At 43.3% G+C, this 18,599-nt stretch overlaps 1 protein-coding gene across 1 annotated transcript in view; it reads left to right on the top strand.

Moving 5' to 3' along the window:
- Nucleotides 1-2,907: 2,907 nt before the first annotated feature.
- LOC124619234 (endoglucanase A-like) overlaps nucleotides 2,908-18,599 on the top strand; it is a 38,937-nt gene continuing 23,245 nt past the window's right edge. Inside the window, exons 1-3 of the mRNA XM_047145477.1 lie at nucleotides 2,908-3,040; nucleotides 14,634-14,801; nucleotides 17,739-18,017. Coding sequence (XP_047001433.1) covers nucleotides 2,989-3,040; nucleotides 14,634-14,801; nucleotides 17,739-18,017 — 499 coding nt within the window. The 5' untranslated portion in view covers nucleotides 2,908-2,988. The remainder of the gene's footprint in view (nucleotides 3,041-14,633; nucleotides 14,802-17,738; nucleotides 18,018-18,599) is intronic.

Genomic DNA, 18,599 nt, shown 5'->3' on the forward strand with positions numbered 1-18,599 from the left:
GGAAGTCCTTACAAAGCAAACGCTGTATTGATAAGCGTTTCACTTGTTTCCTACTACCGACTGAGCGTTTTGCAAGTATCTTCTAGCACATGGAGACATCATATAAATGGAACACGGGAAAAAATTGTGTTTTGGTGTTCAAAACGCGGCGTTTGCCGTAGGTCATTTAGATTTTATTTTAAAATGTTAGTTATGTGCTGGAAACCACTGTTTCGGAAGGAAAAGGATCAAATTTTAATAGGCTATGGTATCGAACATTCTGAAGAAAGAATAATGAATGAACATTCATTGTATAGACAACGGTTCTCATTAACAACATAGCATATGTCTACAGATGCTGAAGTTTACTTTGAAAGTAACGATGGCATTTTCGGTCATTAGTTTTAAAGGGAAATCGATAGCAATATATACCACGTAATTAGCACTTAGTTTAATTTCCCCTTTACAGATTCAACTAGGTGTATTTTTGAACCTTGTGACAGTTTCCATTCAGAATGGTAACAGGTATCCGTGAGACAGAGAAGCAGCTGAAGGAGTTGAAAGATAATGTCACCAGGTCCGGATGGAATCCCAGTTCTGTTTCACAAAGAATGCTGCCCGACATTGGACCCTTACTTGGCTTATATTTATCGCGAATCACTCGGCCAGTGCAAAGTCCCACTCGACTGGAAAGAAGCGCGGGTGACTCCTGTGTATGAGAATGGTAATAAACGGATCCGCAAAAATTACAGACGAATTTCATTTACGTTGGTTTGCTGCAGAAGGCTTGAACATATTCTCAGTTCGAATATAATAAATTTCCTTGAGGCAGAAAAGGTTCTGTCCACGAATCAGATAGGTTTTCGAAAGTATCGTTCAGCTTGCCCATTTCTTGTATCATATCCTGTGAACGATGGATGAAGGGCAACATGCAGATTCCATATTCCTAGACTGCGAAATGTATTTGACACGGTGCTCTACTGCAGACTGTTACCGAAGGTACGAACATACGGAACACATCCCCAGGTATGGGAGTGACTCGAAAACTTATTAAGTAATAGAACCCAGTAGCCCGCCCGGTTGACCGTGCTGTCTAACGCACTGCTTTTCGGGCGGGAAGGGGCGCCTGGTCCCCGGCACGAATCCGCCTGGCGGATTTGTGTCGAGGTCCGGTGAACCGGCCAGTCTGTGGATCGTTTTTAAGCGGTTTTCCATCTGCCTCGACGAATGCGGGCTGGTTCCCCTTATTCCGCCTCAGTTACACTATCTCGGCGATTGCTGCGCAAACAAGTTCTCCATGTACGCGTACACCACCATTACTCTACCACGCAAACGTAGGGGTTACACATGCCTGGTGTGAGACGTTCCCTGGGGGAGGGAGGAGGGGGGGAGGGGTCCACCGGACCGCAAAGTAGCCCTGGGTTCGGTGTGGGGCGGCGGAGGGGTGAAGTGGACTGCGGAAGTCGTCGTGGGTTTGTGGACCACTGCGGCTGCGGCGGGGACGGAGCCTCTCCGTCGTTTCTAGGCCCCCGGTTAACATACAATACATACAATACAATAGAACCCAGTACGTTGTTCTCGAAGGCGAGTGTTTATCAGACAGAGACAAGGGTATCGCCAGGAGTGCCCCTGGAAAGTGTGACAAGACCGCAATTTTTCTCCATTTACAGTGGAACCCGGCTATAACCACATTCAAAGGACCTTGATAATTACGTTGTTTCAAACAAGTGTCGTTGTAAGCGAGATTCGTATTTTCATTCTCTTGCGGTGGGAAATGGAAAAGATCAAATTTGTTTAGCCTTGTTTTATTTTACACACAGTGTTCGCTCTTAAGCTTACATGAATGCAGTATATACAGCAATATATCGAATACTTACCAGGCTTCTTTACTCGGGAGTGAGGTAATTAGTCATTTTAATCTGGTGTCTGTTTGTCCAACACTCACATTGTAGATTACGTTCTATGTTCATTATTTCATTTGGAGTTTCAGTGCTCTCTCATCTATCTTCATAGAACATGCTCAATGCTCACAGTTCTAATGGCTTCTAAAGGGTAACTCACAATGGGAACAGACTCTTTATTTCTTCCTTCTCCATCTTCTTCATGTCCCTCGCTCACTCCATGGTCATTGTGGCCCTGATTCTTCACTTCATTTGTAGTTTCGTCTTCAGTTTGCGCTTCGGTGGTAACAAGGTCATCACCTATTGCTGCATACATTGCAAACTGGCATTGATTGCAAACATCACAGTTGATTTCTGGCAGCAATGCAGAAAACAGTAGACATTACGCTGTCACAAGAAATGTTACGAGGAAAAAGAAAAATGTCAGGAGTACGAGTAATATTAACGTACTGACTGATTAAAATAGGACATCGAATAGAAGACACAAAACCTTAAGTTGTAAATAGATAACATAGCGGCTTGAAACTGGGAGTCAGTGGGTTCAGAGGCCTGGTGTTACACAATTGTGATTGGCTGCCGTCTCGAGTTAGCAGCCTCTGCAGAGATCGGCCGTGGCTTTGGGACAGCTGTTACTGGCACCACCCACTACTGTCTCCAGTTGACGTCACCTGCGTGCGAAGACGGCCCTCTGACACACTCACGCATCAGCGTCAGCATTCGCTTGTGGCGTGACAAGAATGTCCAACTGAAGAGCAGGGAACAAGAGCCGCAAAGGAACACGAAACACACTGTGTCGTGTCGTGCTAGAGAGGTGTGGTCTGATGATGTGGTTCTCGGAAGCCGCCTTGTGGGTGCTAAGCGTCCAAAACAAACATGTTATGTAACTGCCGCCTCCCACTTGCCTGTATTATGAACACAGCATTCCGATGAATGTAGCGGTGGCCATAACCACGCATGTGACAAAGCGAATTGGCGCTAGATACGGTAAACACATGTGTTCACTAACAAAGTGCTCTGTGTTAACAAATATGGATCGTTACACGGAACCGCCAATAAGTGAATATATATACGGGCCCCCTCGGAGTCGTTTTTGAGTTAGGCTACAATCATGTATCGTTTCACTGCTCTATCACTGCTGACGTTGGTCGGCGTCGCATACGGTAAGTTACTTATGTATCTGTTCTCTCGCTATGTTATACTCGAAGCTGTTGTAAAATGTTTCATGTTTCGTGAACTCATTTGTGATATTCCCCCGCCATGTGGAATGTGTCGATTTGCATACAAAACTAATTAATTTTAAGTTACTAAATACATATACATAAACACTTGCGATCTCTCACGTTTTCTCACAGTGACTGATTAAAGGTGTGCTTTTTTTTGTAAAAATACACCATCATACTGACCATCTGTGTACTGTGTTTTTTTCTGTTTCTATACTATAATTAACGTAGGTTTTAAGTATTATGTATTACAAAGATAAATAGGTGCCACAGTCCTACTTCCATGAAAGAGGCTCTCTCCAACGTAAGATATACACTAAAGTGCCAAACAAACTGGTATAGACATGCGTGTTCAAATACAGAGATATCTAAACAGGCAGAATACGGCCTTCCGATCGGCAACGCTCATATAACGCAACAAGTGTCCGGTGCAGTTGTTAGATCGGTTACTGCTGCTACAATCGCAGGCTATCAAGATTTAAGCGAGTTTTAACGTGTTATGGTCCGTGCACGAGGTCTGGGTCACAGCATCTTCGAGATAGCGATGAAGTGGGGATTTTACCGTACGTCAATTTCGCGAGTGTCCCCTGAATATCACGAATTCGTTAAATCATCAAATCTCCGACATCGCTGCCGCCGGAAAAAGACCCTGCAAGGACGGGACCAACGACGATTGAAGAGAACCGTTCAACATGAATGAAGAGCAAATCTACCGCAAACTGCTGCGGATTTCAGTGTTGGGCGATCAACAAGTGTCAGAGTGCGAATCATTCGAGGAAACATCATCGATATGGACTTTCGGAGCCTAAGGCCCACTCGTGTACCCTTGACGACTGCGCGACACCTTTACGCCTCGCCTGGGCCCGTCAACACCAATATTTGACTGTTGTTGACTGAAAACATGTTGCCTGGTCGGACGAGTCGCGTTTCAAGTTGTATCGAGCGGATGGGCGTGTACGGGTATGGGGACAAGCTCATGAATCCATGGACCCTGCTTGTCATCAGCACACTGTTCAAACTGGCGGATGCTCTGTAGTGGTGTGGATCGTGTGCAGTTGGAGTGATATGGGACCACTGAGAGTCTAGATACGACTCTGACAGGTGGCACATTCGTAAATTTCCTATCTTATCACCTGCATCCATTCATTTCCATTGTGCATTCTGACAGACTCGGACAATTCCAGCAGGACACTGCGACACCTCGCACTTTACAGAATTGCTGCAGAGTGGCTCCAGGAACACTCTTCTGCGTTTAAACATTTCCGGTGGCCACCAGACTCCATGAACGTCATTGAACACATCTGGAGTGCCTGGCAACGTGCTGTTCGGAAGAGATCTCCACCCCCTTGTATTCTTACGGATATATGGACAGCCCTGCAGAATTCATGGTGTTAATTCCCTCCAGCACTACTTCAGACATTAGTCGAGTCTGTGCCACGTCGTGTTGTAGCACTTAGATGTGCTAGCGGGGGCCCTACATGATATTAGGCAGGTTGTACCAGTTTCTTTCTCTCTTCCGTGTATATTCAGATATAAATGGTTCGATTATCAGGAGTTGATAATGTTTATTAGTAGTTCTAATTTCGCTCGAAGACGGTGCAATATGTTTCTGTTTGCATTTTTTCCCTCTCTTTCCGAGCCTTTCAGTATTAACCATTTAACAGGAATAATTTCTTTTTTTAAGAATGTTATATTTATTTAGATGCTGTGAAGCCTTGCGACACTGATCTTATGGTACCTGTAAATTCATTACGGCGAGAATTATAGGTAATCAGTTTTACAAACTTCTATCCTTTCTCAATTACACTCCTGGAAATGGAAAAAAGAACACATTGACACCGGTGTGTCAGACCCACCATACTTGCTCCGGACACTGCGAGAGGGCTGTACAAGCAATGATCACACGCACGGCACAGCGGACACACCAGCAACCGCGGTGTTGGCCGTCGAATGGCGCTAGCTGCGCAGCATTTGCGCACCGCCGCCGTCAGTGTCAGCCAGTTTGCCGTGGCATACGGAGCTCCATCGCAGTCTTTAACACTGGTAGCATGCCGCGACAGCGTGGACGTGAACCGTATGTGCAGTTGACGGACTTTGAGCGAGGGCGTATAGTGGGCATGCGGGAGGCCGGGTGGACGTACCGCCGAATTGCTCAACACGTGGGGCGTGAGGTCTCCACAGTACATCGATGTTGTCGCCAGTGGTCGGCGAAAGGTGCACGTGCCCGTCGACCTGGGACCGGACCGCAGCGACGCACGGATGCACGCCAAGACCGTAGGATCCTACGCAGTGCCGTAGGGGACCGCACCGCCACTTCCCAGAAAATTAGGGACACTGTTGCTCCTGGGGTATCGGCGAGGACCATTCGCAACCGTCTCCATGAAGCTGGGCTACGGTCCCGCACACCGTTAGGCCGTCTTCCGCTCACGCCCCAACATCGTGCAGCCCGCCTCCAGTGGTGTCGCGACAGGCGTGAATGGAGGGACGAATGGAGACGTGTCGTCTTCAGCGATGAGAGTCGCTTCTGCCTTGGTGCCAATGATGGTCGTATGCGTGTTTGGCGCCGTGCAGGTGAGCGCCACAATCAGGACTGGATACGACCGAGGCACACAGGGCCAACACTCGGCATCATGGTGTGGGGAGCGATCTCCTACACTGGCCGTACACCACTCGTGATCGTCGAGGGGACACTGAATAGTGCACGGTACATCCAAACCGTCATCGAACCCATCGTTCTACCATTCCTAGACCGGCAAGGGAACTTGCTGTTCCAACAGGACAATGCACGTCCGCATGTATCCCGTGCCACCCAACGTGCTCTAGAAGGTGTAAGTCAACTACCCTGGCCAGCAAGATCTCCGGATCTGTCCCCCATTGAGCATGTTTGGGACTGGATGAAGCGTCGTCTCACGCGGTCTGCACGTCCAGCACGAACGCTGGTCCAACTGAGGCGCCAGGTGGAAATGGCATGGCAAGCCGTTCCACAGGACTACATCCAGCATCTCTACGATCGTCTCCATGGGAGAATAGCAGCCTGCATTGCTGCGAAAGGTGGATATACACTGTACTAGTGCCGACATTGTGCATGCTCTGTTGCCTGTGTCTATGTGCCTGTGGTTCTGTCAGTGTGATCATGTGATGTATCTGACCCCAGGAATGTGTCAATAAAGTTTCCCCTTCCTGGGACAATGAATTCACGGTGTTCTTATTTCAATTTCCAGGAGTGTACTATAAGACTGCTGTAGTGACGAATCTAGATTTGTTGCCGGAGATATTGAAAAGTTATTTCGTGAGTTTTGACACCGTCCTGAAACGCAGTTTTTACAAGGGTTATTCTGTTATCCGCTTTTGATTCTGTGAATCGGGTTCTTGATTTGAAAAAGAGATATATTACCTCAGACAAATTTCCTGAGAAGCAGTAGCATGTATACCCAGTTCTTTGAAAAGGCTTTTGTGGGACGTTCCTGGAGGCTACGTCCACGTCATCGTGAACTTGCACGGCCACATTCACATTTCGTATGAAGCCGGCTGTACATGGTGGATGGCCTCGGGTGGTTCGTCTGCGCAACTCTCCCTGCCGATGTTTAGCAGAGCGCGTAATCACTTGCGTGCCCTGTGTTTTTACGTTTTCCGTGTTGGCTGACTCATTCAGGTGCAACAGATTATGACATAAACCACTGTGCTCTTAAGGTATTTAGCCGGTCGGAGTGGCCGTGCGGTTCTAGACGCTACAGTCTGGAGCCGAGCGACCGCTACGGTCGCAGGTTCGAATCCTGCCTCGGGCATGGATGTGTGTGATGTCCTTAGGTTAGTTAGGTTTAGTTAGTTCTAACTTCTAGGAGACTGATGACCTCAGAAATTAAGTCGCATAGTGCTCAGAGCCATTTTCTTAAGGTATTTATGGAAATGTCCTTGCTTCTGAAACGGTGCAAAAGCTTTTGCTGTTCGTGCACTTATGATGGTAGCTAATTTACTGTTTTAGCGTTCGTCATGCGCTACGCAGTGCACAACAAACGGTGCATTTGGTGTATGAAAATATTTAAAGACAGGGTGAAAACTAGATAAAATATCCTAGCTTCTTCCACACATCAGATGTATGTAAACGAAAATACTCTTGTCCGTCCTCTCCAGGAGTTTTGCTACGCTTTATGGTATAATTTCCAGACAGTACTGACGGAGGATATCGGAAACGTTCAAAGAAGGGATTTCGTTTTACATCGTCGCTCAGTAAGGGAGAGAGAGGGTGCAAGGCAGTTGGCCTGGCAGTCATTAAAACAAAGGCATTTTTCCTTGGGGCTAGATATTTTGACGAAGGTTCAATTACGAGCTATTTCTTCCAAAAGTGGAAAGAAATCAGAGCTTGGAAGGAAAGGTTTAGGTGTTCGTTTTTTCCACGCACTATTAGAGAATGGAACGGTAGAGAAATAGCTTGTAAGTGGTTCGATAAACCCTCTGCCAAGTAATAAAATATAATTTGCTGAGCAGTCATGTAGATGTAACTGGAGATATAGAAGCTCTCCATAAACTCATATGTCTCAGAGCATCATGTGATAATACGTGAAGCTTACTGAAGTTGAGTATATAATTTGATCAGTCGCGATACGATGAACCCAGAGACGTGGCGGATTGGTAAAAGAATATGACTTGTTTCATCTACTATTTCAAAATTCACGAAATAAGAAATATCGTAAACTTTGTCATAAATAAACTTTAAATACTGCAGGTAATTTTATTGGCACAACCGCCGGTGCACATAATCGAGAGGAGAAATTTCGAATGGCGAATGTACAACTGAAAAAATGTTTTAGAAATGTAATTCACTCATTAGCCTGGATATTTTGTAACTACGTTAAAAACCGAATAACTGTTTGGTTACAATCTTTATTTATTTTATTCGAGTTAACTACACAAAGAAATACGTTGTTGTTGTTGTGGTCTTCAGTCCTGAGACTGGTTTGATGCAGCTCTCCATGCTATTCTATCCTGTGCAAGCTTCTTCATCTCCCAGTACCTACTGCAACCTACATCCTTCTGAATCCGCTTAGTGTATTCATCTTTTGGTCTCCCCCTACGATTTTTACCCTCCACGCTGCCCTCCAATACTAAATTGGTGATCCCTTGATGCCTCAGAACATGTCCTACCAACCGATCCCTTCTTCTGGTCAAGTTGTGCCACAAACTCCTCTTCTCCCCAATCCTATTCAATACCTCCTCATTAGTTATGTGATCTACCCATCTAATCTTCAGCATTCTCCTGTAGCACCACATTTCGAAAGCTTCTATTCTCTTCTTGTCCAAACTATTTACCGTCCATGTTTCACTTCCATACATGACTACACTCCATACAAATACTTTCAGAAATGACTTCCTCACACTTAAATCTATACTCGATGTTAACAAATTTCTCTTCTTCAGAAACGCTTTCCTTGCCATTGCCAGTCTACATTTTATATCCTCTCTACTTCGACCATCATCAGATATTTTGCTCCCCAAATAGCAAAACTCCTTTACTACTTTAAGTGTCTCATTTCCTAATCTAATACCCTCAACATCACCCGACTTAATTCGACTATATTCCATTATCCTCGTTTTGCCTTTGTTGATGTTCATCTTATATCCTCCCTTCAAGACACCATCCATTCCGTTCAACTGCTCTTCCAAGTCCTTTGCTGTCTCTGACAGAATTACAATGTCATCGGCGAACCTCGAAGTTTTTTATTTCTTCTCCATGGATTTTAATACCTACTCCGAATTTTTCTTTTGTTTCCTTTACTGCTTGCTCAATATACAGATTGAATAACATCGGGGAGAGGCTACAACCCTGTCTTACTCCCTTCCCAACCACTGCTTCCCTTTCATGTCCCTCGACTCTTACAACTGCCATCTGGTTTCTGTACAAATTGTAAATAGCCTTTCGCTCCCTGTATTTTACCCCTGCCACCTTTAGAATTTGAAAGAGAGTATTCCAGTCAACATTGTCAAAAGCTTTCTCTAAGTCTACAAATGCTAGAAACGTAGGTTTGCCTTTCCTTAATCTTTCTTCTAAGATAAGTCGTAAGGTCAGTATTGCCTCACGTGTTCCAGTATTTCTACGGAATCCAAACTGATCTTCCCCGAGGTCGGCTTCTACTAGTTTTTCCATTCGTCTGTAAAGAATTCGTGTTAGTATTTTGCAGCTGTGGCTTATTAAACTGATTGTTCGGTAATTCTCACATCTGTCAACACCTGCTTTCTTTGGGATTGGAATTATTATATTCTTCTTGAAGTCTGAGGGTATTTCGCCTGTTTCATACATCTTGCTCACCAGATGGTAGAGTTTTGTCAGGACTGGCTCTCCCAAGGCCGTCAGTAGTTCCAATGGAATGTTGTCTACTCCGGGGGCCTTGTTTCGACACAGGTCTTTCAGTGCTCTGTCAAACTCTTCACGCAGTATCGTATCTCCCATTTCATCTTCATCTACATCCTCTTCCATTTCCATAATATTGTCCTCAAGTACATCGCCCTTGTATAGACCCTCTATATACTCCTTCCACCTTTCTGCTTTCCCTTCTTTGCTTAGAATTGGGTTTCCATCAGAGCTCTTGATGTTCATACAAGTGGTTCTCTTATCTCCAAAGGTCTCTTTAATTTTCCTGTAGGCAGTATCTATCTTACCCCTAGTGAGATAAGCCTCTACATCCTTACATTTGTCCTCTAGCCGTCCCTGCTTAGCCATTTTGCATTTCCTGTTGATCTCATTTTTGAGACGTTTGTATTCCTTTTTGCCTGCTTCATTTACTGCATTTTTATATTTTCTCCTTTCATCAATTAAATTCAATATTTCTTCTGTTACCCAGGGATTTCCACTAGCCCTCGTCTTTTTACCTACTTGTTCCTCTGCTGCCTTCACTACTTCATCCCTCAAAGCTACCCATTCTTCTTCTACTGTATTTCTTTCCCCCATTCCTGTCAATTGTTCCCTTATGCTCTCCCTGAAACTCTGTACAACCTCTGGTTCTTTCAGTTTATCCAGGTCCCATCTTCTTAAATTCCCACCTTTTTGCAGTTTCTTCAGTTTTAATCTACAGGTCATAACCAATAGATTGTAGTCAGAGTCCACATCTGCCCCTGGAAATGTCTTACAATTTAAAACCTGGTTCCTAAATCTCTGTCTTACCATTATATAATCTATCTGATACCTTTGAGTAAATACGTAACTTAGCAAAATTTTGACACTAAAATGGTCTGGAACGACTGACATGGAGTTCATCTCAGTGTATATTAATATCAGACTTATCACTTAACTTACCTAAAAGAATAATAAATTTGGGATGTGGTGGCATAGTGTTATGGGAATAATTAAATTTGGAAGGTAGGAGACGAGGTACTGCGCGAGCCAACATCCCATACATGTTCGGACTCACTGGTCTAGGGGTTGAACCGCACGTGTCGCCTTGCACGCCCTAAATTAGACACTTATGACCCTTTGGTGACATTTTCTGGCTGATGACAAGTTTGCGAAATACATAGTTAACATAACATATAATAACAGTAGTAATAATATATGGAACTAAATTAACGACGCATAAATGATGTAGGCCACGCATTTGCGATTTGATTAGAATAATGCTTAGTCAGAAAGCAAACTAATAGCGAAAGTGGTCGTATTTAGAGCTACTGTTACATTCGAGTGTATATCCATTTGACACAGTTCAAGCATTCACAATCTCATTGCGAGACACACCAGGCGCGCGGCTGCTCAACGCTCCCGCGATACCACACAACGCGAAATTTTCTAAGTCGTTTCACTTCCTAACTACCTAGAGACCGACGGTCCACTTTCGCGTCTTAGACCGAACTGTACCCTTTGATGTCTAGACCAGCACTGTCCGCTTTCGCGTCTGCTCCAGCACTGTCCTCTATCCGTCCCCGGCCGCGTTTCCCGCGAGCTGAATATCCTCGCTCTACTAGCTAGGTCAGTTCCCTTTACTGCAGCCGTCCGTCTGATTGACTACAGCTTATTCTACATTATTTTACATTTTAACATATTTAAATAATCAAAGCTTGATCACTTTCACACTCTAAATAAAGTAACAGTAATATCCATTACGTAATAAAAGTTAAATTCTTTTACATAAAACCAATTCAATTTCCTTCTTAAATATGAATGTCACGGCCAGTAGCCTTGGATCAATGTCCTTTCTGATAAATAAATAAAGAATAGAGTAAGTATTATGCACTGAACTTTACAACAAATAATCTGTTACCTAATGATACAATAAGGTCTCATGCTGTCATTGTTCAATGTGTTTTGTGTGGAGCAAATTATGATCTGATGCTTAACTGAAAAGGCTGATAATTTAAATTTACTATATCTTTTAAACAAATGAAATTACAGAGTTGATATTTACATCATGTGTCGTTTTATTGATGCGCTTCTATATGAAATGTCGGTCGTTAAGATCGACTAAAGCGTTCAGATTTTAGCATTCAGGTCTTTGTTACAAAACGTGTCAATTTCACTTTAACAATAAATCCTAAACTATTATAGATATGATCAATATTCAAGTTTTATTGGGATCGGCATTAAAATTTATGGAGGATGACAGATTAAAATTACTGTGGCTTGGCTCCCTGCATTACTACAGAATTAAGTAGTTTTCGTAAATGTTTCCCTTTATGGCCACTGCTACGTCTCCTTGGCCACAAAAGGCTTCTCCTGGGTTTCCCTATCACGTAAGTTCTCGTCTGTCTCACTCGCACACTACAGCGCTTAGGCCTCAATAGACAGTAGACGCCTGTGAGTTTTCCCATCTCGTTGTGAATATGCGCCCTTTGTGGCATCCGGTCCTGGACGATAGGGTTGGTTTCACAACTTCTGATGGGTGACTCTTTCGGCCATATACTTAAATGAGAGGGAAATGCTCGTTAAGTCACAACTGGCAGAATACAAGATGTGGGGAAGGAGCGTGAGTCGTGTTTGGGTAGCTCAGTAGGTAGAACACATTCGGGCGAAAGGCGAAATGTCCTGATTTCGAGTCTCGGTGTGGTACACAGTTTTAATCCGCTAGGAAGTTTCAATTTTCGTACCTAGTACTGCTTGCCTGTAGTACAGTGTGCATTACCACTTTTGACATAAACACATCTACATGTCTGTACATACTCCTAAGCCATCGTGTGGTGTATGTCTAAGGATACGTTGAGCATCAGTGGTCATTTGCTTTCCTCTTCGACTCACAAACTGAGTTAATAATAACTGTCTATATGTCTCTATATAGCCGGCCGTGGTGACCGAGCGGTTCTAGGCGCTTCAGTCTGGAACTGCGCGACCGCTACGGTCACAGGTTCGAATCCTGCCTCGGGCATGGATGTGTGTGATGTCCATAGGTTAGTTAGGTTTAAGTAGTTCTAAGTTCTAGGGGACTGATGACCTCCGATGTTAAGTCCCATAGTGCTCAGAGCCGTTTTTTTTGTCTCTGTATAAAACATAATTCCTCTTATCCCGACGCGGAATGTGCGTTGGGGAGAACAAAAAATGGTTCAAATGGCTTTGAGAACTATGGGACTCAACTGCTGAGGTCATTAGTCCCCTAGAACTTAGAACTACTTAAACCTAAATAACCTAAGGACATCACACACATCCATGCCCGAGGCAGGATTCGAACCTGCGACCGTAGTGGTCGCGCGGTTCCAGACTTGTTTTAAAAGTATACGGAATTTTACTTGCCATAAGACTTTGTAATCGCAGAATTAAAAATATCTTTAAACTAACTTTAATGTGATACATAACAATTAGATCTTTTGAATTCTAAATATTTACAAATGGTGCACTAAACGTAACTTCATGTCTCACAACTACAAAAATAGTAGAAAGTGCCGGAAACTGCTTGTGGCGGTCTGTAGGGTGTATCCCTTCAGGTGATTCTAAAACCGATCACTAGATTCAAGCACCGATGAGGAAACATAATGTGTTACTAGGATCAGCATTCTCAATGTACAACACTCGCCGTCACATGTTTTAGCTATTCTTCTCTCTACGTAAATGATTTTGTACATTCTGTTCAGAGAGTGACTTTCAAAAGTTTTTATTTAGGTATACTGCCTTTGGCTGAACCACCGCCAACTAACGCATTAATTTTGTAAAATATGAACTTTTACGGTCCGAAGTATCGCATTTATTAAAATATTCTGGGTTATTATGCCATGGTCGGATGAATCTCATACTGAAACCCAACGTTGCGTCTCCATCTGCGCAGGACTCCCTCAATGGGGCTTGTAGCTTCTTTGAATGTCTGAAGGGCGCTCTACTATGCTACTAATTGAAATTAATCAAAATCACGTACGATGTTACAAACATTCCAGCTGAACCCATGGACTTAGAGACCCATAGATTAGAAACATGTAACTCTGGCGCAACGTGGTACAAAACAAGATAAACCGAAGTAGGCCCACTGTACTAAATGTTTGCTAACTGTTGCATGTGGCAAGCCACATCAAATCAAAATACACATGTATTCAAAAAGTACCGACAAGCTCATTTATTCGTCTACATCTATCGCGGGAAGCCAATGTTGTGGAAGACTAATAGCATACGACCGGAAATCTTAGACGAAGAGGGATTGATTGCAAGAATCTAATGATGTTTGTAAATAGGATAATGAGATACTTGACTGGTCAGATGGCTAATCAAGAAAACCGGTGGTGATATTTATACATCCATGGATCGTGTAAATATAGATACGGCAAATGTAGTGGTATTAGAGCTTGAGAAGAGGAAACATAATTCATACACACTGTCGTTTACAGACGTCTAGTCCGACAACAACTGGACGAATAGACAGCAGTGGACTTATACAGTAGTAGGAATCATTCCTGTATTCGACTGGAGTATTTTAGGAAAACCACGGAAACCTAAATAACAGTGGTGGAATTAGGATTAGAGCGTCCATCCTTCCGAATATCAGGCCAGTTTAAAAACTATGTAACCTCATTCGGTTTGTTGATAGTGTACAATAATGTTCTTACAATGAAATTATTTCATAATGTAAAAAGCTAGTGCTACACGGTTCATTCATTCTCAACATCAATTACTTCATACACTACACACACTATTAGCTGGCATCAGGACAATGACTACTATATTTGCGTTCCATATTGTGTACCGCAACTTTCTACTTGCTTGCATGAAAAACTGGGTCTGCATCGATCCATACTCACCAAGTTCTTGTGTTAGGAAAAGGATGAAATGCTGGTATTATCCAGTGCCGAGTTTTGGACTGTATTTTCCAGAGAGAGGGAGAGAGATAGAGAAAAGAGCAAGATAACCTAAATGTATTTTTTGAAATGACGGAACTGTGTAGTTTTTATTTAATTGCGTTATATTCTTTACCAAACAACTACCCTGCATCAAATAAATAATCCCCACTGTGTAGGATATGTGCGGTATCCAGTTCTTCACTGCGGAAAAAATCGCAGAGTCGTTTAGCGCAACGTTGGTACAGCTAAGATTAACGAGATTCGTTCATCCTAACAACAACTGTGATATCTTTTACAGGTGCGACATACAACTACACAGAGGTTATCTATAAGTCGCTGCTATTCTACCAAGCACAGCGTTCAGGAAAGCTGACCGGCATGGACCCTTTGGTATCCTGGCGCAAGGATTCGTGCCTTGACGACAAAGGAATCTTCGGCGAGGACCTCACGCAAGGCTACTTCGACGGTGAGTTTATAAAATACTCACAAATTGTACGCATATAATAGCAATGGTTAGCGTTTATTCACAAAAGTAACCGTTTTCATGTCACTTAAGCATTGGCTTTTCTTAAATTCTGTAGCAATTTCTGTAATCTACATCGTCAATTCGTTTTGAGTGAATCACTCTCCATACGTCATAGAAAAAGCAAGAGAGAAAATTGCAAAGTCTGAAGTTTAATGTAACGAGAGGAAGCTGTGAAGAGAGGCGACTGCATCATATTCAAAGTAAATACAATAGTGGAAGGAATGTAAATGGAAGAAGGTATTACAAACAGCACTGAACGACACAGACTACTGCGATACGGACATATTAGAAGGAAGCAGGAGGAAAACTAACCTCTGAAAATACTTTTATTTGTCCCTTCTGAAAGATAAGGACGAGGACTACCTAGCAAAACATGGGGACGAGGAGGGAAGGAATCTATGGAGACAGCTGAACCACGAATATGTACGTAACGGAGACTTTCGTCATGTTATACACAATGAACTACAGCCACTGTAAGATCTATGAAAAAAAAAGAAGAGGTGAAAAGGTTCCACAGGACATTGTAATTTTGAGGCACGTATAGTGAAGTGAAACGGAAAGAAGATAGGTATTTCTGGTCACATGACTCTAGGTAATTTTAACAGCAGCAGAAAATGCAGTGACAGGTGTAAGATTCATAATGAAGACAGAGAGTGAGTTACTATGAACAGTTCAGTGACAGTGTTGCTCTCATGAGAATCGAGAATAAATCGACGCTGACAACAATAGTTCACGTATACATACCGATGCCGAAGGCAGGAGATGAAGAGATAGAGAACGTATAAGAGAATATTGAACAGGTAATATGTACGTAAAAGGAAATGAAAATGTAGTAGTCATGAGAGATTGGAATGCGGTTGTATGGACGGAGTAGAAGAAAATGTTATGGAAGAAAATGGGCTTTGTTGTAGGAATGAGATATAAGAAAGTCTAATTGAGCTCTGCAATAAATTTCATATGGTAACAGCGAATACTCTGTTCAAGAATCTCAAGAGGAGGAGGTTTACTTGGAAAAGCCTGAGAGATTCAGGAACAATTCGGTTAGAATACATCATGTTTAGGCAGAGATTTAGAAATCTTATAATGGATCGTAAGACGGACCCAGGTACAGACTCAGATAAAAGTGTAGTAGTGATGAAGTATAAGCTGAAATTTAAGAGTTCAGTCAGGAAGAATCAGTGCGTACAGAAGTGTGATACGGAGGTACTAAAGGATGAAAAGATAAGCTTGAAGTTCTCTGAGGCTATAGATACTGCGATAAAGAGTAGCTCAGTAGACAGTGGAGAGGAATGGACATCTCACAGGCCAACATTAAAGTTGGAGAAAAAAACGTAGGTACAAGGAAGTTAACTGCAATGAAACCTTGGGTAACAGAGCTAATACTTCAGTTGATCGATGAAAGGAGGAAGTACAAACGCGTTGAGGAAAATTCAGGAATACAGCAATACACGTTATTTAGGAATGAAATAAACTGGAAGTGCAGATAACCTAAGGTGAACTGGCTACGTGAAAATGTGAAGAAACCTAAAATGAAATTATTGTTGGAAGGAGTAACAAATTTCTGAGAATGTACGTTTCGTGCACAGCATCGTATGGCAGTGAAACATGGAAGGGGAGGAAAATCGGAACAGAAAAGAAAAGAAGCATTTGAGTTGTCGTGCTACAGAATAATCTTGAAAATTAGTGGACTGATAAGGTAAGGAATGAGTAGGTTCTCCACTGAATCGGCGAGGAAAGGAAAATATAGAAACATTGATAAGAAGAAGGGACAGGACGATAGGACATCTGTTAACACTACTAGAGGGAGTTGCAGAGGCTAAGAACTGTAGAAGCATGCTGAGGTTGCTACACATCTAGCAAATAATTAAGAACGCAGGTTGCAAATACTCTGAGATGAAAATGTTGTGGAGGGAGAGGAAGTGATGGCAGGCTACATGAAACTAGTCAGAAGGCTGAACGCTCAATAAAAAAAATGATCACACGCTGTTAATAGTACGCTAATAGGCCAGTGCACAGTTAACATGCTCAGATCTTCAGCGCCAGTAATGTCAATTGTACGGCGTTCAAGAGTCCAAAACTACTCAACTTAAGGAGCACGTTTTATCGTTCACGTAATTATGTCCGTTAACAGGGTCAGCAATTAAAACTGTAGCACCAGGAAGCGGAACAAATATTGAAATCAATCGTATGTGGGTGTGCTCTCGAGCGCTAGTTACATGGGGCCACTGATATCATGAACGGCGCGAGTGAGGCCCTCCCCGAGTCTACATTCATATGATAATCGCGTGTTTCCTGACCAACGCGAGCTGCAATACAGTGGAATGGACAACCTCAGTTTTAACAGGCCACAGTCCTGTGGCAGTGGACGTTCCTCTGTATTACACAAGGCATGGTCCAGTCTCCTTCCGAACAAGGGACAATAAAATGCGATTTCTGAATGAGAAACCCACTGCACAATCTTTACATATGTACATAACGCAGATTGTGTTGCTACCTCTTATTTGGTGCAATTACATTGAAATTTTAATTATTTGCATATTCAATCATGCAGTATACTTCATACCAATTTGACGTTTGTTACATGCTTCCTTCATGGTGTTGCGATGTAAGTGACCAACAGCCTCGATAAAATACTTCCTGCACCACGTAAATCTCCCCTTCATCTAAATGGTATTATACTTAACAGCCGCTGTTTAACACTTGTATTTTTTATGAAGTAATTGTTTGGTGTGATTAAGATGTTTAGATGCTGATAATGTAAAGACATGTACATTGGACTCTGGCCCTCAACTCTTTCCTGTAAATGGTTATGTGATCCTTAATTAGCAGTTTTGTATGACGATTTCGTTGGTGACGACGAGTGTGCTATTCTTATAGCGGGAGACTTCGTCAAGTTCACCTTCCCCGCGACATCGGCGTTCACTGTGCTGTCGTGGGGGGCGATCGAGTTCCAAGCAGGGTACCAGCAGGCGGGCCTCTTGGATGGAGTGCGTGACGCCATCAAATGGGGCACCGACTGGCTGCTGAAGGCGCACCCCCAGCCCAACCAGCTCTACCTGCAGGTCGGCGATGGCACTGCCGACCACAACTACTGGGGTCGCCCCGAAGACATCAATTTTCCCAGGCCAGCCTACCTGCTCAACGAGTCCTTCCCTGGTGAGTCACATTTTCTGTCAGTAACCCTGAGTTTGGATCGATGATATTTGTAAAGTGATGGCCTTCTAATAAGTAGGGCTGTCACTTGACTTATGGTTATATTCATACATATCACTGTAATAACTGGCATATTACGATTTTGGTTCATTTGAGGATCTAGTTGCTTCACTGCTTTTACCGAGCGAGGTGGTGCAGTGGCTAGCGCAGTGGGGGAGGACGACGGTTCAATCCCGCGTCTGGCCATCATGATTTAGGTTTTCCGTGATTTCCTTAAATCGCTCCTGGCAAATTCCCAGATGGTTCCTTTGAAAGAGCATGACCGACTTCCTTCCCCGTCGTTCCCTAATCCGATGAGACCAATGACCTCTCTGTCTGGTCTCCTTCCCCAAACAACCTCTCCCCTCCCTTCACTGCTTTGTTGCCTTCCTAACAAGTCAGCGTTGGCAGCATGTCAACAGACCCACCATTGTGGTCAAGGATCTGTGAGCAACTTGATGACAGTGTAGAACTATTCTCGTTTCTACCCATCCATCTATCGCTTGAGCCTTGTTCCACAGTTACGCAGGGTCAGCCATCGCTAAT

The sequence above is a fragment of the Schistocerca americana genome, chromosome 6 (genome assembly GCF_021461395.2).
Source record: "Schistocerca americana isolate TAMUIC-IGC-003095 chromosome 6, iqSchAmer2.1, whole genome shotgun sequence".
Taxonomy (NCBI): Eukaryota; Metazoa; Arthropoda; class Insecta; order Orthoptera; family Acrididae; genus Schistocerca; species Schistocerca americana.